The sequence below is a fragment of the Pleurodeles waltl genome, chromosome 4_1 (assembly GCF_031143425.1).
Source record: "Pleurodeles waltl isolate 20211129_DDA chromosome 4_1, aPleWal1.hap1.20221129, whole genome shotgun sequence".
NCBI lineage: Eukaryota > Metazoa > Chordata > Amphibia > Caudata > Salamandridae > Pleurodeles > Pleurodeles waltl.
In genome coordinates this window covers 777533872-777549886 of record NC_090442.1, presented here as the reverse complement: position 1 = coordinate 777549886, position 16015 = coordinate 777533872, and the positions used below count along the sequence as shown (strand labels likewise).

At 43.9% G+C, this 16015-nt stretch overlaps 1 protein-coding gene across 1 annotated transcript in view; it reads left to right on the top strand.

The window, feature by feature from the left end:
- The window catches only part of LOC138288161 (arylsulfatase A-like), a 480219-nt gene that overhangs the window by 292285 nt on the left and 171919 nt on the right, over positions 1 to 16015 (top strand). Inside the window, exon 5 of the mRNA XM_069229468.1 lies at positions 1659 to 1828. Within this exon, the coding sequence (XP_069085569.1) occupies positions 1659 to 1828 (170 nt within the window). The remainder of the gene's footprint in view (positions 1 to 1658; positions 1829 to 16015) is intronic.

The following is a 16015-nucleotide window of genomic DNA, read 5'->3' as shown; positions in this document are numbered from 1 at the left end:
TTTACCCTGACTAGTATGGGTCCCTGCTTAAACAGAGTGCAAACTGACTGGCAACCAGAGACCCCATTTCTAACACCCATGCATATCGGAATTATTTAGGAATTAAAACATACATTTTCTAAAAGGGAAATATTTGCTTATTTGCCTCTTTTACACCATCTGACACCCTGTGCCCAAGTTTATTTAATTGTATATATAGCCGGGGATGGAGGAAGCACTGCCAACAGGCTGGCGGTGCTTCTGGGGCAATTCTGACCGCGGCGGTAAAGCCGCGGTCAGAAAAGGGGAACCGGCGGTTTCCCGCCGGTTTTCCCCTGCCCCAGGGAATCCTCCATGGCGGCGCTGCAAGCAGCGCCGCCATGGGGATTCCGACCCCCTTCCCGCCAGCCTGTTCCTGGCGGTTTACACCGCCAGGAAGAGGCTGGCGGGAACGGGTGTCGTGGGGCCCCCTAACAGGGCCCCATTCAGATTTTCAGTGTCTGGGAAGCAGACACTGAAAATCGTGACGGGTGCCACTGCACCTGTCGCACACCAGCAACTCCGCTGGCTCCATTCGGAGCCGGCTTCATCGTTGCTGGGGCTTTCCCGCTGGGCGGGCGAGCGGCCTTTTGGCGGTCGCCCGCCCGCCCAGCGGGAAAGTCAGAATGACCGCCGCGGTCATTTGACCGCAGTGCGGTCTTCTGGCGGTCTCCGCCCGGCGGGCGGCACCCGCCGCCCGCCGGGGTCGGAATGACCCCCATAGTCTTGAACTCAACTCTATTGGTAACAAGTCCTCCAGCCTGTGCCTAAGTTCTCATATTTGCTCATTTATCTGTAAACTGACCATAATATGCAAAACATTCTACAGTGTAATCATTTACATATACCTCTTCTTCATGAATATTACGAGTGCTTGTAAAAAATGTGTACAATCTCACACAAGTGCAGTGAAACACAGTGTGCGCTCACACTAAATGAAATTCTTTGAATTTTTTCTTTTCTAAATTTTATCTTATTTTCCTTTCATTATTATTTTTCCTCTTTATTTTTTCTTGTTCCTTTTTCAGTACTTTATTTGTTAACTACATCAATCAAATGTTTGCTGTTATCAAATGTCTAACATGATTTAGACTGAGTATACTCAGGTGTCTGATGTGCATGAATATCAAATTAGATCGTATTTGAATGCACAATGTTCAGCCCTTATTAGTTTGGGATGTCATCCTTATATTATGTACATCTTACTTTCTGTCTGCGCTTTTCAACCTCCCCTTCTTTATTTTTGTTTTCTAATTTATCAGTTGTTTCTCTCCTTTCTCCATTGTGTCACTTTCTTCCAGCCTACTTAGTTTGCCTTGCTCTCTTTCCGTTTCATTTTTCCTCTCCTCTTTTTATTTTTGACTCATCTACACTCTCTTCCATTCCCACCCTGTTTTTTCTCTCTTTCATTCCACCTTTTTTCATTGCTTTAATCGTGTACTTTCCCTAATTTTGTCTCCACATGTGTTTGTCTCTCCTTCCTATTAACGTCCCCATCTTTCTCCTGGTTTGCTTTTGTCTCTTCTTTTCTTTTTGTTCCCGCACTGTTTACATTTCTGGTGGGTTTGCTCAGCCTTCATTAGATGTATGCGTCCATGAACTCTGAGGTGTCATCCTGTGCTTTGCTTTCTCAATACCAGCACCCTCACATCCCTCAGTTTGCGAGTGAAGAGTACACTGGAAAGTCTTTACGAGGCCACTACGGAGATGCCCTAATGGAGTTGGATGGCTCGGTCGGGCAATTAATAGAAACTCTGCAGAAGTTCAAGGTGGAAGACAACACTCTAGTGTTCTTTACATCTGACAACGGGTGAGTGCGAGGGAGGCAGGACCTCCCATAAGTCGGTACCACTACTGTATGTGTATAGATTAAAAATGGAGATAGTCACAGCAGAAATGTTCCACCAACTCCAGCTAGCCCACCAACCCTCTGTACTCTCTGTACACACCATCACTACATGGCTTCCAGCTTTAGACTGACATTCTAGGTACATTTAGCTCCCCTTTTTAGGTCTGGTATCTATTGTTACCAATTCTTAAAAACAAGCATAGAGTATGGGCTTTATAGCAACCAAAAGTGGATTTTCTCTCTTACGTTGTGCTGTGGTGTATCATTCAACCTGCAATAACGTGATGGGATTGTTTTAGATCCCTAAAGTATACAAAATCATCACAAATTACATTTCTTATCTCATACATGCCTGTATTCATAAACCAGTGTTTTTTAGGGTGCCCTGTCTATTGTCAAAAGTCTTCTCAGACTCAGTACTTACAACGGACTTTAGGTCAGCTCATTGCTTATCTTTGGTTGACTTACTTGCCAATCTAATGAGCTCACATCTTATTCCATGGATATCTTTCCTTCTTCTGTGTGTTCCCCCTTTAGGACATAGTTTACTTTTGGGTATTACTTTTTGGTTTTGCTTTCACACTCTTTAAAGGTGCATGTGCTTTCTTGCTTCCACCCTCACTTCTCTACATGCTGCTTCCCTCTTCACACACACTTATGCTCTCCAAGTTGCTCTCCCACCCAGTTCATCTATTGCTTTCGACACACCCCTATCCTGATTTTATTTTAAAAGCATTCTGTTCGACCTGGCGTCCTTCGTGTGGTCTCCCCTGTCTATTTTTCACTCTGCTTCTTATATTTTGACTGTGTGTTGGACTTTGTTTTTGATGGTTTTGGTGCTCTGTGCACTTTACAACTGCTGACCAGTGCTAAGGTGCAAATTCTTTCTATGTACATTATATGTGTAATTATCTTTTCCATGATTGACATATTTGATTTACTAGTAAGTCCCTAGTAAAGTGCACTAGAGGTGCCCAGTGGCCGTAAATCAAATGCTGCTAGTCGGCTTACAGCACTGATTGTGCCACCCACTTGAGTAGCCCTGTAAACATGGCTCAGACCTGCCACTGCAGTGTCTGTGTGTACAGTTTTAAACTGCAAAGTGGGTACACTTGCCAGGCCCAATCCTTTCCTTTTTGTACATGTAAAGCACCCAAAAGGAAGGCATTAGGTAGCCCCATGGGCAGGGTGCAGTGTATGTTAAAGGTAGGACAATGTGCTGATGTGTTTTACGTGTATTGTCAGTGAAATACTGCCAAATTCAGTTTTCACTGTTGCAAGGCCTATCCCTCTCATAGGTTAACATAGGGGCTGCCTTTAAATAACTTTTAAGTGCAGTTTCCTTTTGGTAGCAGATAGAGATGTGGAGTTTGGGGTCTATGAACTCACAATTTCAAAATACATCTTTTGATAAAGTTGTTTTTTAAATTGTCAGTTTTTAGAAAGTGGCATTTTCTTGCTTAAACCATTTTGTGACTCTGTCTGCTTCTGTATTCCCTGTCTGTGTCAGACTGACAGTTGGGCTGTGTTTGAATCTCCACTAGACAGTGACACAAAGGGAGCTGAGGTATAGCCTGCATATCCTGATAGGCCATCTGGGCTAGAGTGGAGGGAGGAGCTAACACGTGCACCCGAAAGGGCTGTGCCTGCCCTCACACAATGCAGTCTCCAACCCCCTAGTGTGAGTCTGGAGCCAGGCTTGGGCAAGGCAGGATCTTGTGAACAACAGAGACTTTCCTTTGAAGTTTTCCAACTTCAGAGGCAGGAAGGGGTATAAGTAGTGGGCCCAAAACCCCATATTTTTAGATTACTTCTGGATTCAAGAGGAACCTCTGCCAAGGAGAAGTGCTGAAGGAGGAGTACTGGCCCTTTGCCTGTGACTGTGCTTTGCTATGTTGCTACATCTCTACTGTGAGTTGTTTGCCCTTCTAAAATTAAAATTCGATTTGGAGCAACATTGACTTTGACTATAGCCTTCTTGATGAATGCTACACCTTTCAAGATATTTTGATTTAGAAAAAAACTGTATTTATTTAGTGGGACCTCACCTAACTTTGAGTAACGCTTTGCTGGGTTGGCCTGCAGTTGTTGCTTCTACATGAAGGAGGACAAAGACTGGTCTTTGTGGTATATTCCTGCTTGTGAAGTGGCTCCAAGGTCTTGGACTGAGCTTTCCTCCTGTTTTGAAGTCTCAGGGCCATCATAGACTTCCTCTACCAGCACTTGGACTCTCTGCTGAGACTCCTACCGTGCTGAGTGGTGCCCTAGCCAGTCCCTCGGCCCTTGAAAGGTGAAGCTGGTGGAACCAAGACTTAAATCCACACACAGGAGCTGTGCGGGGAAAATTTCCACGCACCACCTGCAACACGGCTGTAAAAATGACGCACCACCTGCATTGCGGCTGAAAACTCAACGCACCACCTGCATTGCGGTTGGTAAATCGATGCATCACCGGCATTGCGGCTGGAGAAGCGACGCAACGCCTGCTTGCGGCTGCTAAAAACAATGCAAACACCACCTAGTGTGGTTCCTCATCATCGTGCGACAGGTTTTCGCAAACATCATCGCTGGGCATCAAAATCGGCGTGAACGTGGCCAGACCCGAGGTGCCTGTCAGAAATTGATGCATCACTCTCTTGCAGGAGAGAAAAATGAACCAAACCAGACTTTTTGTAACATCAAACCTACCATTGCTTTCTTTGGAGTAAGACTCTTTTTAACTTAAAAAATGCATAACTTTACTTGTGTAGGTTGGAGTTTTGTTGTTTTGGTCCTGTTTGCTTTAGATAAATATTGCCTATTTTTCTAAACTGGTTTGGTGTCTATTTTGTAGTGTTTTTACTGTATTACTGTGTGTGTTGGTACAAATACTTTACACATTGTCTTTGAGATAAGCCTGACTGCTTGTGCCAAACTACCAAGGGGGTGAGCAGGGGTTATCTGAAGTGTGTATCTCCATTGCCCTGACAAGAGTGAGGGTTCCTGCTTGGACAGAGTGCAAACTGACTGCCAACCAGAGACCCCCATTTCTAACACATTCCCCAACCCCTCCTTTACTGTCCTCTCAGCAGTGTTTACTTGTCACCTTACACCCATTTCCCCTCTACATATTCCTTTAAAAACATTTTAAACATTTCTTAGGAGGACCTGACAGCTGCAATTTGCCACAAGGTCACTCCTTTTGAAAACGTGCTTTTGTGAACATTTTAGTTATATTTTTTATTTTATCAGTGTAAGATGTGCGTCATCCATCTAGGAATGGGAAATTAAGAAAACAAATGGCAGCTGCTTCATGAAATATGTGCACATTTGGTAATGCATGCACATATATATGTCATGTTGGGGCCATTTTAGCAACAAGGCACAGACATGTGCAAGCAAGCACATACATACAGAAATGTTTTTTCTGATGTTGTTCAGCATCGGTAAGAATTTTTTTTTTTTTTTTTGCTGATGCAGAACAGCATTGTCAAAAAAACATTGGCAAAACCGTTAATTCTTAATTTGCAAAGTGACAAGGGGAGACCTTTTGTTTTTGCCAATGTTTCTTTGGTTTACTTTTTCACCACAGCAGGCAGTGGCTTTTCTATTGACTTTCCGAATTTGTTGTTTCCTGTTGTTTTAGCTAGTATGAATTCTGACATTGTTTTCTCCCCCCATCTAATATCTATTGTTTTTCCTGGTCTGTTTTCACATCAAATGCTTTGGGTAAGTCTGTAAGTATAACTTTAATGAGCTCACAAATGTAAACAAAGGGATGCACAAATAATGTTTTTCATCTGTTACTACACTCAAGTCAGATATACTGGCTTTGCCTTTGCCTTTGCTTGTTATCTGAAATACTTTATTGTGTTGTCTCCATCGCTAGTGATGTAAGGTTGTTGCTCGTTTTCAGTATTCTCACTGTAATGGTACACTTCAATTCATATTCTTGTCCGCTAGCCATTCCCTGGCCAGTCTCACCTTGCCCTTTGGTTCTAGCTGTCTTGCACTTAGGCATGCCATGTGTTATACTGCATTTACTTCCTTCTATAATTTGAGTGTCCGACACATTCTCCCCATTTAGAACCAACCTGTTAGCCATCTTGGAATGGTAAAACCATGATAGAGAATGGAGAACAGCATTCCATAATGGTCTCCTGGTTTAAAGGAAGTGGCCAGGTGGGATGTGGCACACCGCAGTTGAAATGAGGTGCAAGCAAGCTACACATTAGCACTGCGTGGAGAGCTGTATTATCCTCTTAAGAAACATTAAAATAGAAAGAGAAGACGCTAGGAAATTAAAGAGAAACTACCTTACCTCTTGGATATGTAGGTTAGACAGTGAATTGGTCTCACGCCTCTAAATTGTCTTGTGATTACTGATCCATGCCTGATCTGTTACTTTATATCAAGGTGAAGTAGCACTACACATGAACTCTGCACCCATGGCACATAGCAAAGTGTGCTGTGTATAAGGTATGTGGTTGCTTTCCCTTATTTTTGTATTTAGCAGCCTTCCTTTTTTCATATTCCCATTTACTTATTTATGAGATACTATCTTCAGGGCTGAAACCACACTAGTTATAACAAGCACTGGCAATACAAATACCCCTCACTCATGAATAAAATGTGCCTTTTGTGTCATTGATGGGTATAGGCATTCAATAAGCCATCATGCATGCACTCTGTCACTCATCTTTGCACTCTTACATCCAGTCATTATTCATCCAGTGATTCATTCTGGCGTTCACCCTCTGACACAACCACAACAAAACACATATACACTCAAAAACATAAGCAACATAAATTAGAAGAATACAAGTAGACAAAAGAAAACATGTTGCCATCTAAATACAGTAAGTATATTCTTGCAGTAACAAAACTAAACAAAAAAGTGTGTACCCACCTTTCAAAGGAGTTGTAAATTGCCTATTGTTTTAAAGATCCAGCATGGGCTCCCCATTTAGAACCAACCTGTTAGCCATCTTGGAATGGTAAAACCATGATAGAGAATGGAGAACAGCATTCCATAATGGTCTCCTGGTTTAAAGGAAGTGGCCATGTGGGATGTGGCACACCGCAGCTGAAATGAGCAGCAAGCAAGCTACACATTAGCACTGCCTGGAGAGCTGTACTATCCTCTTAAGAAACTTTAAAATAGAAAGAGAAGACGCTAGGAAATTAAAGAGAAACTGTAAAAGAATAAAAATGAAAACTAAAGGGCTGTCCAACCAGCCCTGACACTTAAGTGCATTCAATTTCAAGTAGATGTACACATGTGATAAGAAAACACTTTCATACATAGGGCAAGAGATCCAATGATTGGTGTGGACTAAACCACTACACCATACAATATGCTGTCATGGATGGAAGGAGGGTATAAATGACACTCAGCCGGACCAATAGCAGAACAGAGCTGACTCAAAGGCCCTTTATGTATCTATATGGATATGTATGTACATATATGAATATGTGTATTATTTAATATTTAATGGTTTTGTTATTAAAGGATTGTAGCAGACAGCTGAGAAGGGCTTTTGGTAAGAATATTTATCCTCACCCCCTATGGTTGACAGAGGCAAAACAAATACTAAAATCCTTCCCCATGATTGTAACCTATGACATTTCATGTAACAACATACCTATCTCTAGGGTTTAATACAGAGAAAGAATAATCCACCCTTTAAATACGTAATGACCTTAATGTATGGTTTTCACAATCAATATGTCAGGCCTACTGCGTTTATAATAACCTTTCATAATAAACAAATCGGACCTATAACATCGGAAACATGTTTTCCTAGTGAACCAATCATGCCTTTAGCTGTTATCATTGTCATGTCACTACAACCAGATGATGCCTCCTGTACTGAGCTTAAGTTTTCCCACGAGACAAACATCTGCATACATTGTATACATAATTGCTGTTGGCACAGGAAAAACTGTCTCTCCTAAGAGAGCTTAAAATGGATTCTGACAGTGCAAATTATCTTCAGCCACAGTTTGTCAGAGGGGTAATCAGCACCAAAGCCCTTGCCTGCTACGGTAATCCTAATACAAAGGTAATCCACGAGAGTTCACACAATTAAATACCTTTCTGTAGGCTTTAATACACAAAAATAATATACTGCTAAATGCCTATTGACTAACATATTGTTTTCACAATCAACATGTCACGTCAGTTGACTTTAGCATAACTTTTCATTATATACAAACAAGCCTATTTTTCTTTACTATCGGCTTGTCACCTTAACCAACTCTGACCGACTGTGTTGGTCAAAAGCCTTCCCACGAGGCAACCATTATGTATCCCATAATAAAATGACAAATATATACAAAATACATTTGGCAATACAAACTAAACTCCTTTCAAATATAGCTTAATAAATATTACCATAGTGCACATTGTATATCCCATTGTTTGCTAGGATGTATCACCAACCCCAAAACCCTTGCCTACTAGGGTAATCTGCAAGATTCCACGGAACAGAATACCTGCCTACAGCCTTTAGCACAGTATAATAGCAATCCATCCTTAAAAGCCTAAAATGCATAACACGTTTTCACAGAGCAAAGTTTCTATTACAACAGTTTGTCACAGAGGTAACCAACACCAAAACCCTTGCATTGAATGGTACCTTGTGCGATTCCATGTAACAAAATACCTATCTGTAGGCTTTATTATTATAGAGTAATAGAAAGCTACACTTATATGCATATTGACTTTAACAAATGCTTTTCATATTAAATATGTCAGGAATTCTGCCTTCATCATAGTAGGCCCGTAGCCATGAACAGGAGCTTGCATGGCAAACTCGGTCCTGCTATATTGCGCCTAGGTTTTGCCACAATCAAAGTGCTATACAAGCAGTCATCATGTTTCAGTTAGTTATAACCACAGAACTACATATAAAAACTTTTAAAAAAAGAATTCCTCTTAATAAGAAGTACAATATCAACCAGAGCTGCACGGAAAATTAATCTAAGGCAATGTTTGGTTGTGTCCAGTGCTTAAAAGCAAGGCATTAAAGTACTTTACAATGAATGTTATGGGGCATTAAAACCACAATAGATTAATATAAGAATATTTGTCGTGCTATTTCCATGTGTCATAAATAAATATAAAGTTCAGTGTGCAGGGCAAAGGATACAAAAAGAAGAGACAAACTATCTGTACATATATGTTAAATCAATCACATACCTGTCTACAAAAAAACCTTAATCTTTTGGGTCCGCTTAGTATTCTGCATGTGGATGGAAGCCTTGTCATAGAGCTAATTATTACATAAATGTCAAAGAATGACAACAACTCTATTCCTTCCCATGGTAATATGTTCAATAGTTAATTATACTACATTGCACTATCCATAAAATATATAGATAATAACGCATTAATTGTTTTCATAAACTTCGTCCTCATTCTCCATGCAGTTTCTATACATTTTGAAAATTAATATGTAAGGCATGGATTAGTATCGATTTTGCAAATCCTAAGTGCACTTTTGCAATCACTTATCCTAAGAAGTCTACATAAGGGGAGAATCCATTCCAACTTTGAGAGACTATACTCACTGAAGAAAAATAAAAAGTGTTCTATCTCTGGGAAAATGTTGCACTCATTCGACCTTGTAGGTGAACTTGTCCTGTTAGAACTCCCCCATTCATAGGCCACAGGGCATGCAGGAGCTACCGGGCCCAACTGAGTTGGTTTAGGCCTTTTACTCCTGATGTCCTGGGTCCACTCTACCAAGGCCCTTGTGCAACTGGGTCGAGCATCCCTTTGTGCATGTGACTCTGAATTGGAAAAACATAGCTTGAGCAGGCAAGGCTCCTTCAGGAGAAGCTCAGATACAGATCAGTAACCACTACTCATAACTCAATGTACCAGCAGCATGCACAATACATCAATATACAGTTAAAATACTTGTTTTTATATAAAAAGACTTATTTTAATTCTACCTCTACACATGCAAAGGTAAACAACGTTCAAAAGCAATAATAAAATCCCCTTAAAGCCGGGGCTCTAGTAACTGTCAGACCACTCCCTGTCCTCCCACCTCTAGTGCAACAGGTTTGGTGTTATTCCCCATTCGCTGATGCCCACATCCAGGGATGTAAACTACTAGGCCGTACTCAAGAGTTCTTCCCTTAGACTCTGTTAGTAAGTACAGCCACTAGAGTCTAGGGGCTTGCGGCACCAACAGCTGTAGTTTCCCTGGGGCCCTAAAAGGCAGAGTTCTTGGCTTACCCGCTCTGGTGGTTGTGAGGAAAGGCCTCTTTTGACATGGTTAGCCCCCCCACAGTACTCCAATGCAAACCTAAAACACAAACTCGACATGGCACACTGCCTGTGTGCCCTGTCCACTGTACATTGCATGCACTATGGGTAAGACACCCTTCTGGCAGGCCTTCCAGCTTTAAGGCAGGGTGCACTATACTGCATGTGAGGGCATAGCTGCATGAGCAATATGATCCCACTGAGTCCTTGCCAAATGTGGGACATAGTGAGTGAACAGAGCAGCCATTTTAATACATACGCTGGACCCTGGTCAACATGAGATTCTCGATACATGATGGCGCTCTGAACCAAGGGTTGTTTGGTATCAAACAACTCAGAATGATAAATCCAAACTGGTACCAGTATTGGACTCATAACCAAATGTACCCAGGTGTCACCTTAGAATTGCCCCTGCAAAAGCTAACTACTCTGGCATGGTTGCAGGCCAGTCCTATCCAGCCTGTCACCATCAGATACACATCTGCATCCCTGGGGTGAGAGATCCTTCTTTCTAGGATTCAGAACAAGGTCTTCCCTGGGTGGAGGTGCTAACATCCACTCCTTCAGGAATGTGCACTGCCTTCTTACTGAGCTTCAAAGGGTTTGCTGTCTATGAAACTCGATCTCCAGGCCTGCTGCTAGCAGCAGGTAGCCGCCCCCATTGCAAACCACCACTTTTTGTGGGAGCAAAGGCGGTAAAATCAAACAAAGGACAGGAGGAGTGGCCCTACCTACCACACACAACCCCTAACGTGTTGCATGCGAGGCGGACTCTCCATTTAATTTTCTTCCTTCTTGGATGGAAGGAAAATAGTCAATCAGGTATAGGGAAGAGACCTCTGCCCACAGGAAGTGGTCACTTAGTGGGTATAGCCACCATAATGTAGATGGCCAATTGGTGGCTACCAGGTTCCCTCTAAAAAGCCCACTAAATACAGAATTAAGTGGGCATCACTAGACCAAGAAATCAGATTCTAAGAACTCAAGAAGACGAGCAACAAAGAAGACCCAAGGCATGATAAATGAAGACCTTCTGCACAAAGAAAGGTGCCAAACCGTGCATGCTGCACCCAGGTCTCAACAATAGCCGCTGAAGGGTTGCTTGGACACTGGACAGACTCTCAAAACCCCGAGAGCACATCCACCCTTCAAAGCTCACCAAAGATCTCCCTCCAGTGTGAAGGCATCACTATGCAACTCCAAGAAACTAACAAGCCAATAGGTCCACCTCACTGACTAGCTGCTGACCATTGAACCGGACATCGCAGCCAGGTTAAAATTCACCCCACATGCCATATACCATGAGGACAAACCCTGCCAGTGTGTCAAGGTTGGTGGCACTGTGCCATCCAGTGGCCGAACCGTACCCTGGGTAGTAGTCACTTCACGTAGGACACCTGGAAAGACAGTCCACTCTGGGCTGTAAAAGGACCAGAAGGAACCCGCAGTTGAGGGACTTCAGAAACCACCAGGACCTCCCACCAGAGTGCCCCTGCTGACCTGCAAGCGACCCTCAAACTGACCTACCTCCTGCTTCTAAGGACCTCTCTGTGCACAGCTGAAGGCTCACCGATTCGCTCTGCATCTGGCCACCCTGTGCTCTGCAACGAAGAACCAGCTATGCTCTAAGGGTTCCCCACCCCTGGCGACCTCAACACTCCAAGGAGACTCCCAGGATTTACTTTTGAACTTACCTGTGCAGTGCTTTTCCAGGCGGTCCCCCACAGAGGCCTTGCCCAGCTACAGAGACATTTTGCCACTGCTCCCGCCAAAGCCGTAAGCTGCCCAAACTTCTCCAGTTGGCACAGTGTGCCCACTGATGCCTGATTTTATATGCATTTTTAAATATTATCCTCCATTGATTCCTATGGTGCTTCATTACACACAAAAATACTATTTTTATTAAACTTCAAAAATTCATAGCTTAAAAAGTACTTACCCAATTTTGATGATCTTGGTCTTACTTTTTTTTTAGAAATCTGGAGTATTTTTGTCAGTTGGTCTCAAGTTATACTTTTGAGTGTGTGTCTTGCTTTATTGATACTGTGAATACAGCAAATGCTTTGCTCTTCTCCAGCATTAGCCTAACTTCTCAACCAAGATATCTTATCTTAAAAATTTGAGCATTAGGTGATCTAGTTTTTACCTCTGTAAACCAATGTGTGGTTGTCTGTACCCCCTGCACAGTGTGCCAAGCTTTGCACACTTCATAGTGGGCCAGCCTCCTACATTTGGTGGATCAGCAGTGGAATAAATACTTTGAATTTGCTGATACCTTTTTGTCAATTTTGTGAGCACACAAATAACTCTCCAAATTGTCTCTAGGTTAGTTGCTTTTGTTTTTCAATTGGTTAAATATTTTTTACAGTTTTTTAAAATAATTGTTAATGCCCTGGTTAGGTCCCTACAACTATAGCAAAAATGTCCTTACTTTAGTTGGCCTATCTAAAGAGGGGTTCCAAATTCATAAAAAAGTCCCAAGTTTAGCAGAATAAAAATTACAGATGCAGAGACCCAGAACCAAGAGCTCGACATGGATCGTTATGAGGCATATAGCTATGACCAATTAAGGAGACTCTTCAGACTGTACCAAATTCGTACTGGAAAAAGCCCCATTGCAGAGAAATTATGTCTCTGGTGGCCCGACATGAAAGAGACAACCCCCCAGATGAGATAGATGATGATGCATCTGTGGTGGATGAGGAAGTTGTGACTAAAGGAGATAAGGGTAGCTCCTCTCAATCCAGCATTAGTGCACTGACCTGGACATTGACAAGCTGACCGAAAGACTGGAGTTAGAGTGTGAGCTTTTGGAAACAGAGAATCAGAGAAAAGAGTTGGGCCTAGGGCCCATCTCTATTGGCAGTATACAGGTATTGAGGGATGTAGGCGGCTGTCCTGGTTTGTAGTAGGAAATAAAGGTACTCACACCTTATACCAGGTCTATTTATCCCTTATCCCTTATTAGTGAAATGTAGTCAGTGTCTAGAAGCCAGGCTGTCTAGAGGTAGCTGTAGCTGAGCAGCCAAGGCTGAACTAGAAGACATGCAAAGCTCTTGCAGTACCACTATACTTACACAGTACTCACACACATGAAAGAAAATACTCAGTGTTACAAAAATAAAGGTACTTTATTAGGGTGACACAAATGCCCAAAATACCCTAGAGGCTATACTCCCTTAGGAGGAATGTAATATACCTGGATGAAGTTGCAAAAGAAGTACCACCGGCGAGAAGACAAAGTCAGTTATGCATCCAAGAAGACAGCTGTGGGTTCCTGGTTGGTGCAGAATATGTCCCACGCCGGATGGATGATTGCAGTCTGTTTTGAGTCCCTGGATTCTGCCAACAAACCTTGGCCCACGCAAAGCTCGCGGTTAGCAGAAAATGGCACTGCCCGGGACCAGGAGGGACCTGGTGGCCTTTACCAAGGAGGGAGAGACAGAGGGGGCTCTCAGCAACTCAGAGAGCCCTCAGAAGACCAGGCAGTGTCCCCACAGCACGGGGACAAAGAAGGTGCAAATGGAGGCCCATGCAGCATGACACAAGGTGATCCCACGCTGCCGGAGAACCACTCAGGAAGCTGTGCATCTCAGGATGGAGTGCTGGGGGGCTAAGCTGTGCATGAAGAACTTCTTGAAAGGTCGCACACAAGCCTTGGCAACTGCAAGCCACGCGGTGCATGGGAGTACACTATTGCGTGGGGAGGCAAGCTCTTACCTCCGCCAACTTTGGACAGCTGGAATTTGGGACTGTCAGGGTCACTTTAGTCCACAACCCATGTTGCTGGATCCGTGCTCGTCATCTGGAAAGGGGACCCACGCCACCGGTCCCTGCTGAGAGGTGCCTGCTGAAGCAGGGAAGTGACTCCATCACTCCACGGGAGATTCCTTCGGTTCTTCTGATGCAGGCTGAAGACAGGCAGTCCTCGGAGGATGCACGACCTGGAAACTGTTGCAGTTGCTGGCAGGAACGGTAGATACAATGTTGCAAAAGTCATCTGTGCTTCTTCGTTGCAGTTTGTAGAGTTCCTGGAGGGTCCAGCTGCGGTTTCATCGGTAGAAGATGCAGTAAAGGATGCAGAGGATTCCTGCTGGAGTCTTGCAATCCGAATCTGAAGAAACACCCAGATAGCCCTAAAAGGGGGTCTGGTTACCTATCAGGGGAGGGCTCTGACATCACCTGCTGGCACTGGCCACTCAGATGCTCCCAGGGTGCCCCAACACCTTGGAATCCAAGATGGCAAGACCCAGGGACACTCTGGTGGGGGTCTGGCACCCCCCCTGAGGTGGTGATTGACAAGGGAGTGGTCACTTCCCTTTCCTTTGTCCAGTTTCGTGCTAGAGCAGGGACTGGGGGTCCTTGAATCGGTGTAGACTGGATTATGCAAGGAGGGCACCATCTGTGCCCTTCCAAGCATTTTCAGAGGCTCTGGGAGGCTACCCCTCCCATGCCTGTGACACCTATTTACAAAGGGAGAGGGTGTAGCACCCCTCTCCTAAAGGAAATCCTTTGTTCTGCATTCGTGGGCTTGAGCTGCTCAAGCAACAGGATGGCAGAAACCCGTCTGTGAGGTGGCAGCAGCTGGGGCTGCCTGGAAAGCCTCAGGAGTCTGGTACAGCAGTACTCTGGGGGTCCACTGTGGAGCCTCCCAGAGTGCATGGGATTGAACAACCAGTACTAGAATCAGTATTGGGGTACAATTTTCAGTTGTTAGACACCTTACATGGCCATATTGAAATACTAGGTTACCAGTATGTAGTGATCAATTTAAGAGGAGAGAGCATAAGCACTGGGGTCCTGGTTAGCAGGACTCCAGTGACACAGTCAAGCATACTTTCAAAAACAGTGAAATATACTGACAAGCAGGTGAGATAAAGCATTGGGGAACACCGTTGTTGGAGAGTATTCTCAGGAAAGTGCAGGGATAGGCTCCTGACACTGAATGATACAGATTCTAAATCCTATGACCTCATGAAGGGTACCCTGGTTGACGTCTTTGGATTTACAACTGGGGAGTGCTGCATTAAGTTCAGGGAGGCTCGGAAAAACCAGAGTCAAACTTGGATAACATTTGTGGACTATTCAGTAAAGATGCTGGGTGGTTGGTTAGCTAGGAACAAGGTGCAAGATTATGATGGGCTGAACAACTAATTCATGAAAGAGCATATGCTAAGTAATTGTTCAAGGTTAGACTTCATCAACACCTGGTAGACCTGGGCCCACTTCCCTTCAAGAGTTGGGGAGTAAGGTAGACCATTGGGACAAGACAAGGGCGACCAAAACTACCACTGGAGGGGAGACCAAAAGAAAGAGGCCAAAAAGCACCCCAAGGGGAAGATGGGATCCAAAACAAAAACAATAAAGAGTCCTCCCAAGGCCCCCTAAAACCTGAACAGGAGGGTGGGCCCAGAGACTTCTCACAGTCTAGGAGTGGGTACAAAGGTAAGAACGTTGATCCCAACAAGGCTTGGTGCCATGATTGCAAAAACAGAGAACAGCAAGCCGGAGATACTAGCTGTACAAACAAAAAGAATGACTCTAGTCAACCTGCAGTAAATGCAGTTGCCAGCCTCCAGATGGGATCAGAGGTGTGGCCTGACCATGTCAGTGACCCCACAGAGGCAACATTAGTCACTGAGGGTGGGGTAGAACTATTCTGTGCTGCCTTGCCAAGTAATATGCAAAAATACAGGCAACACCCTTTTATTAATGGGGAGAAGTTGGAAGCACTGAGGGACACAGGGGCTAGTGTTACCATGGAAACTCAGCACTTGGTCCACTTAAATCAGTACCTGGCAGAGAAGTCTTATCCTGTCACCAGTGCTGACAATGAAACAAAGTTCAATCCTGTGGCTATGGTAACCTTTGACTGGGGGGGGGGAGTT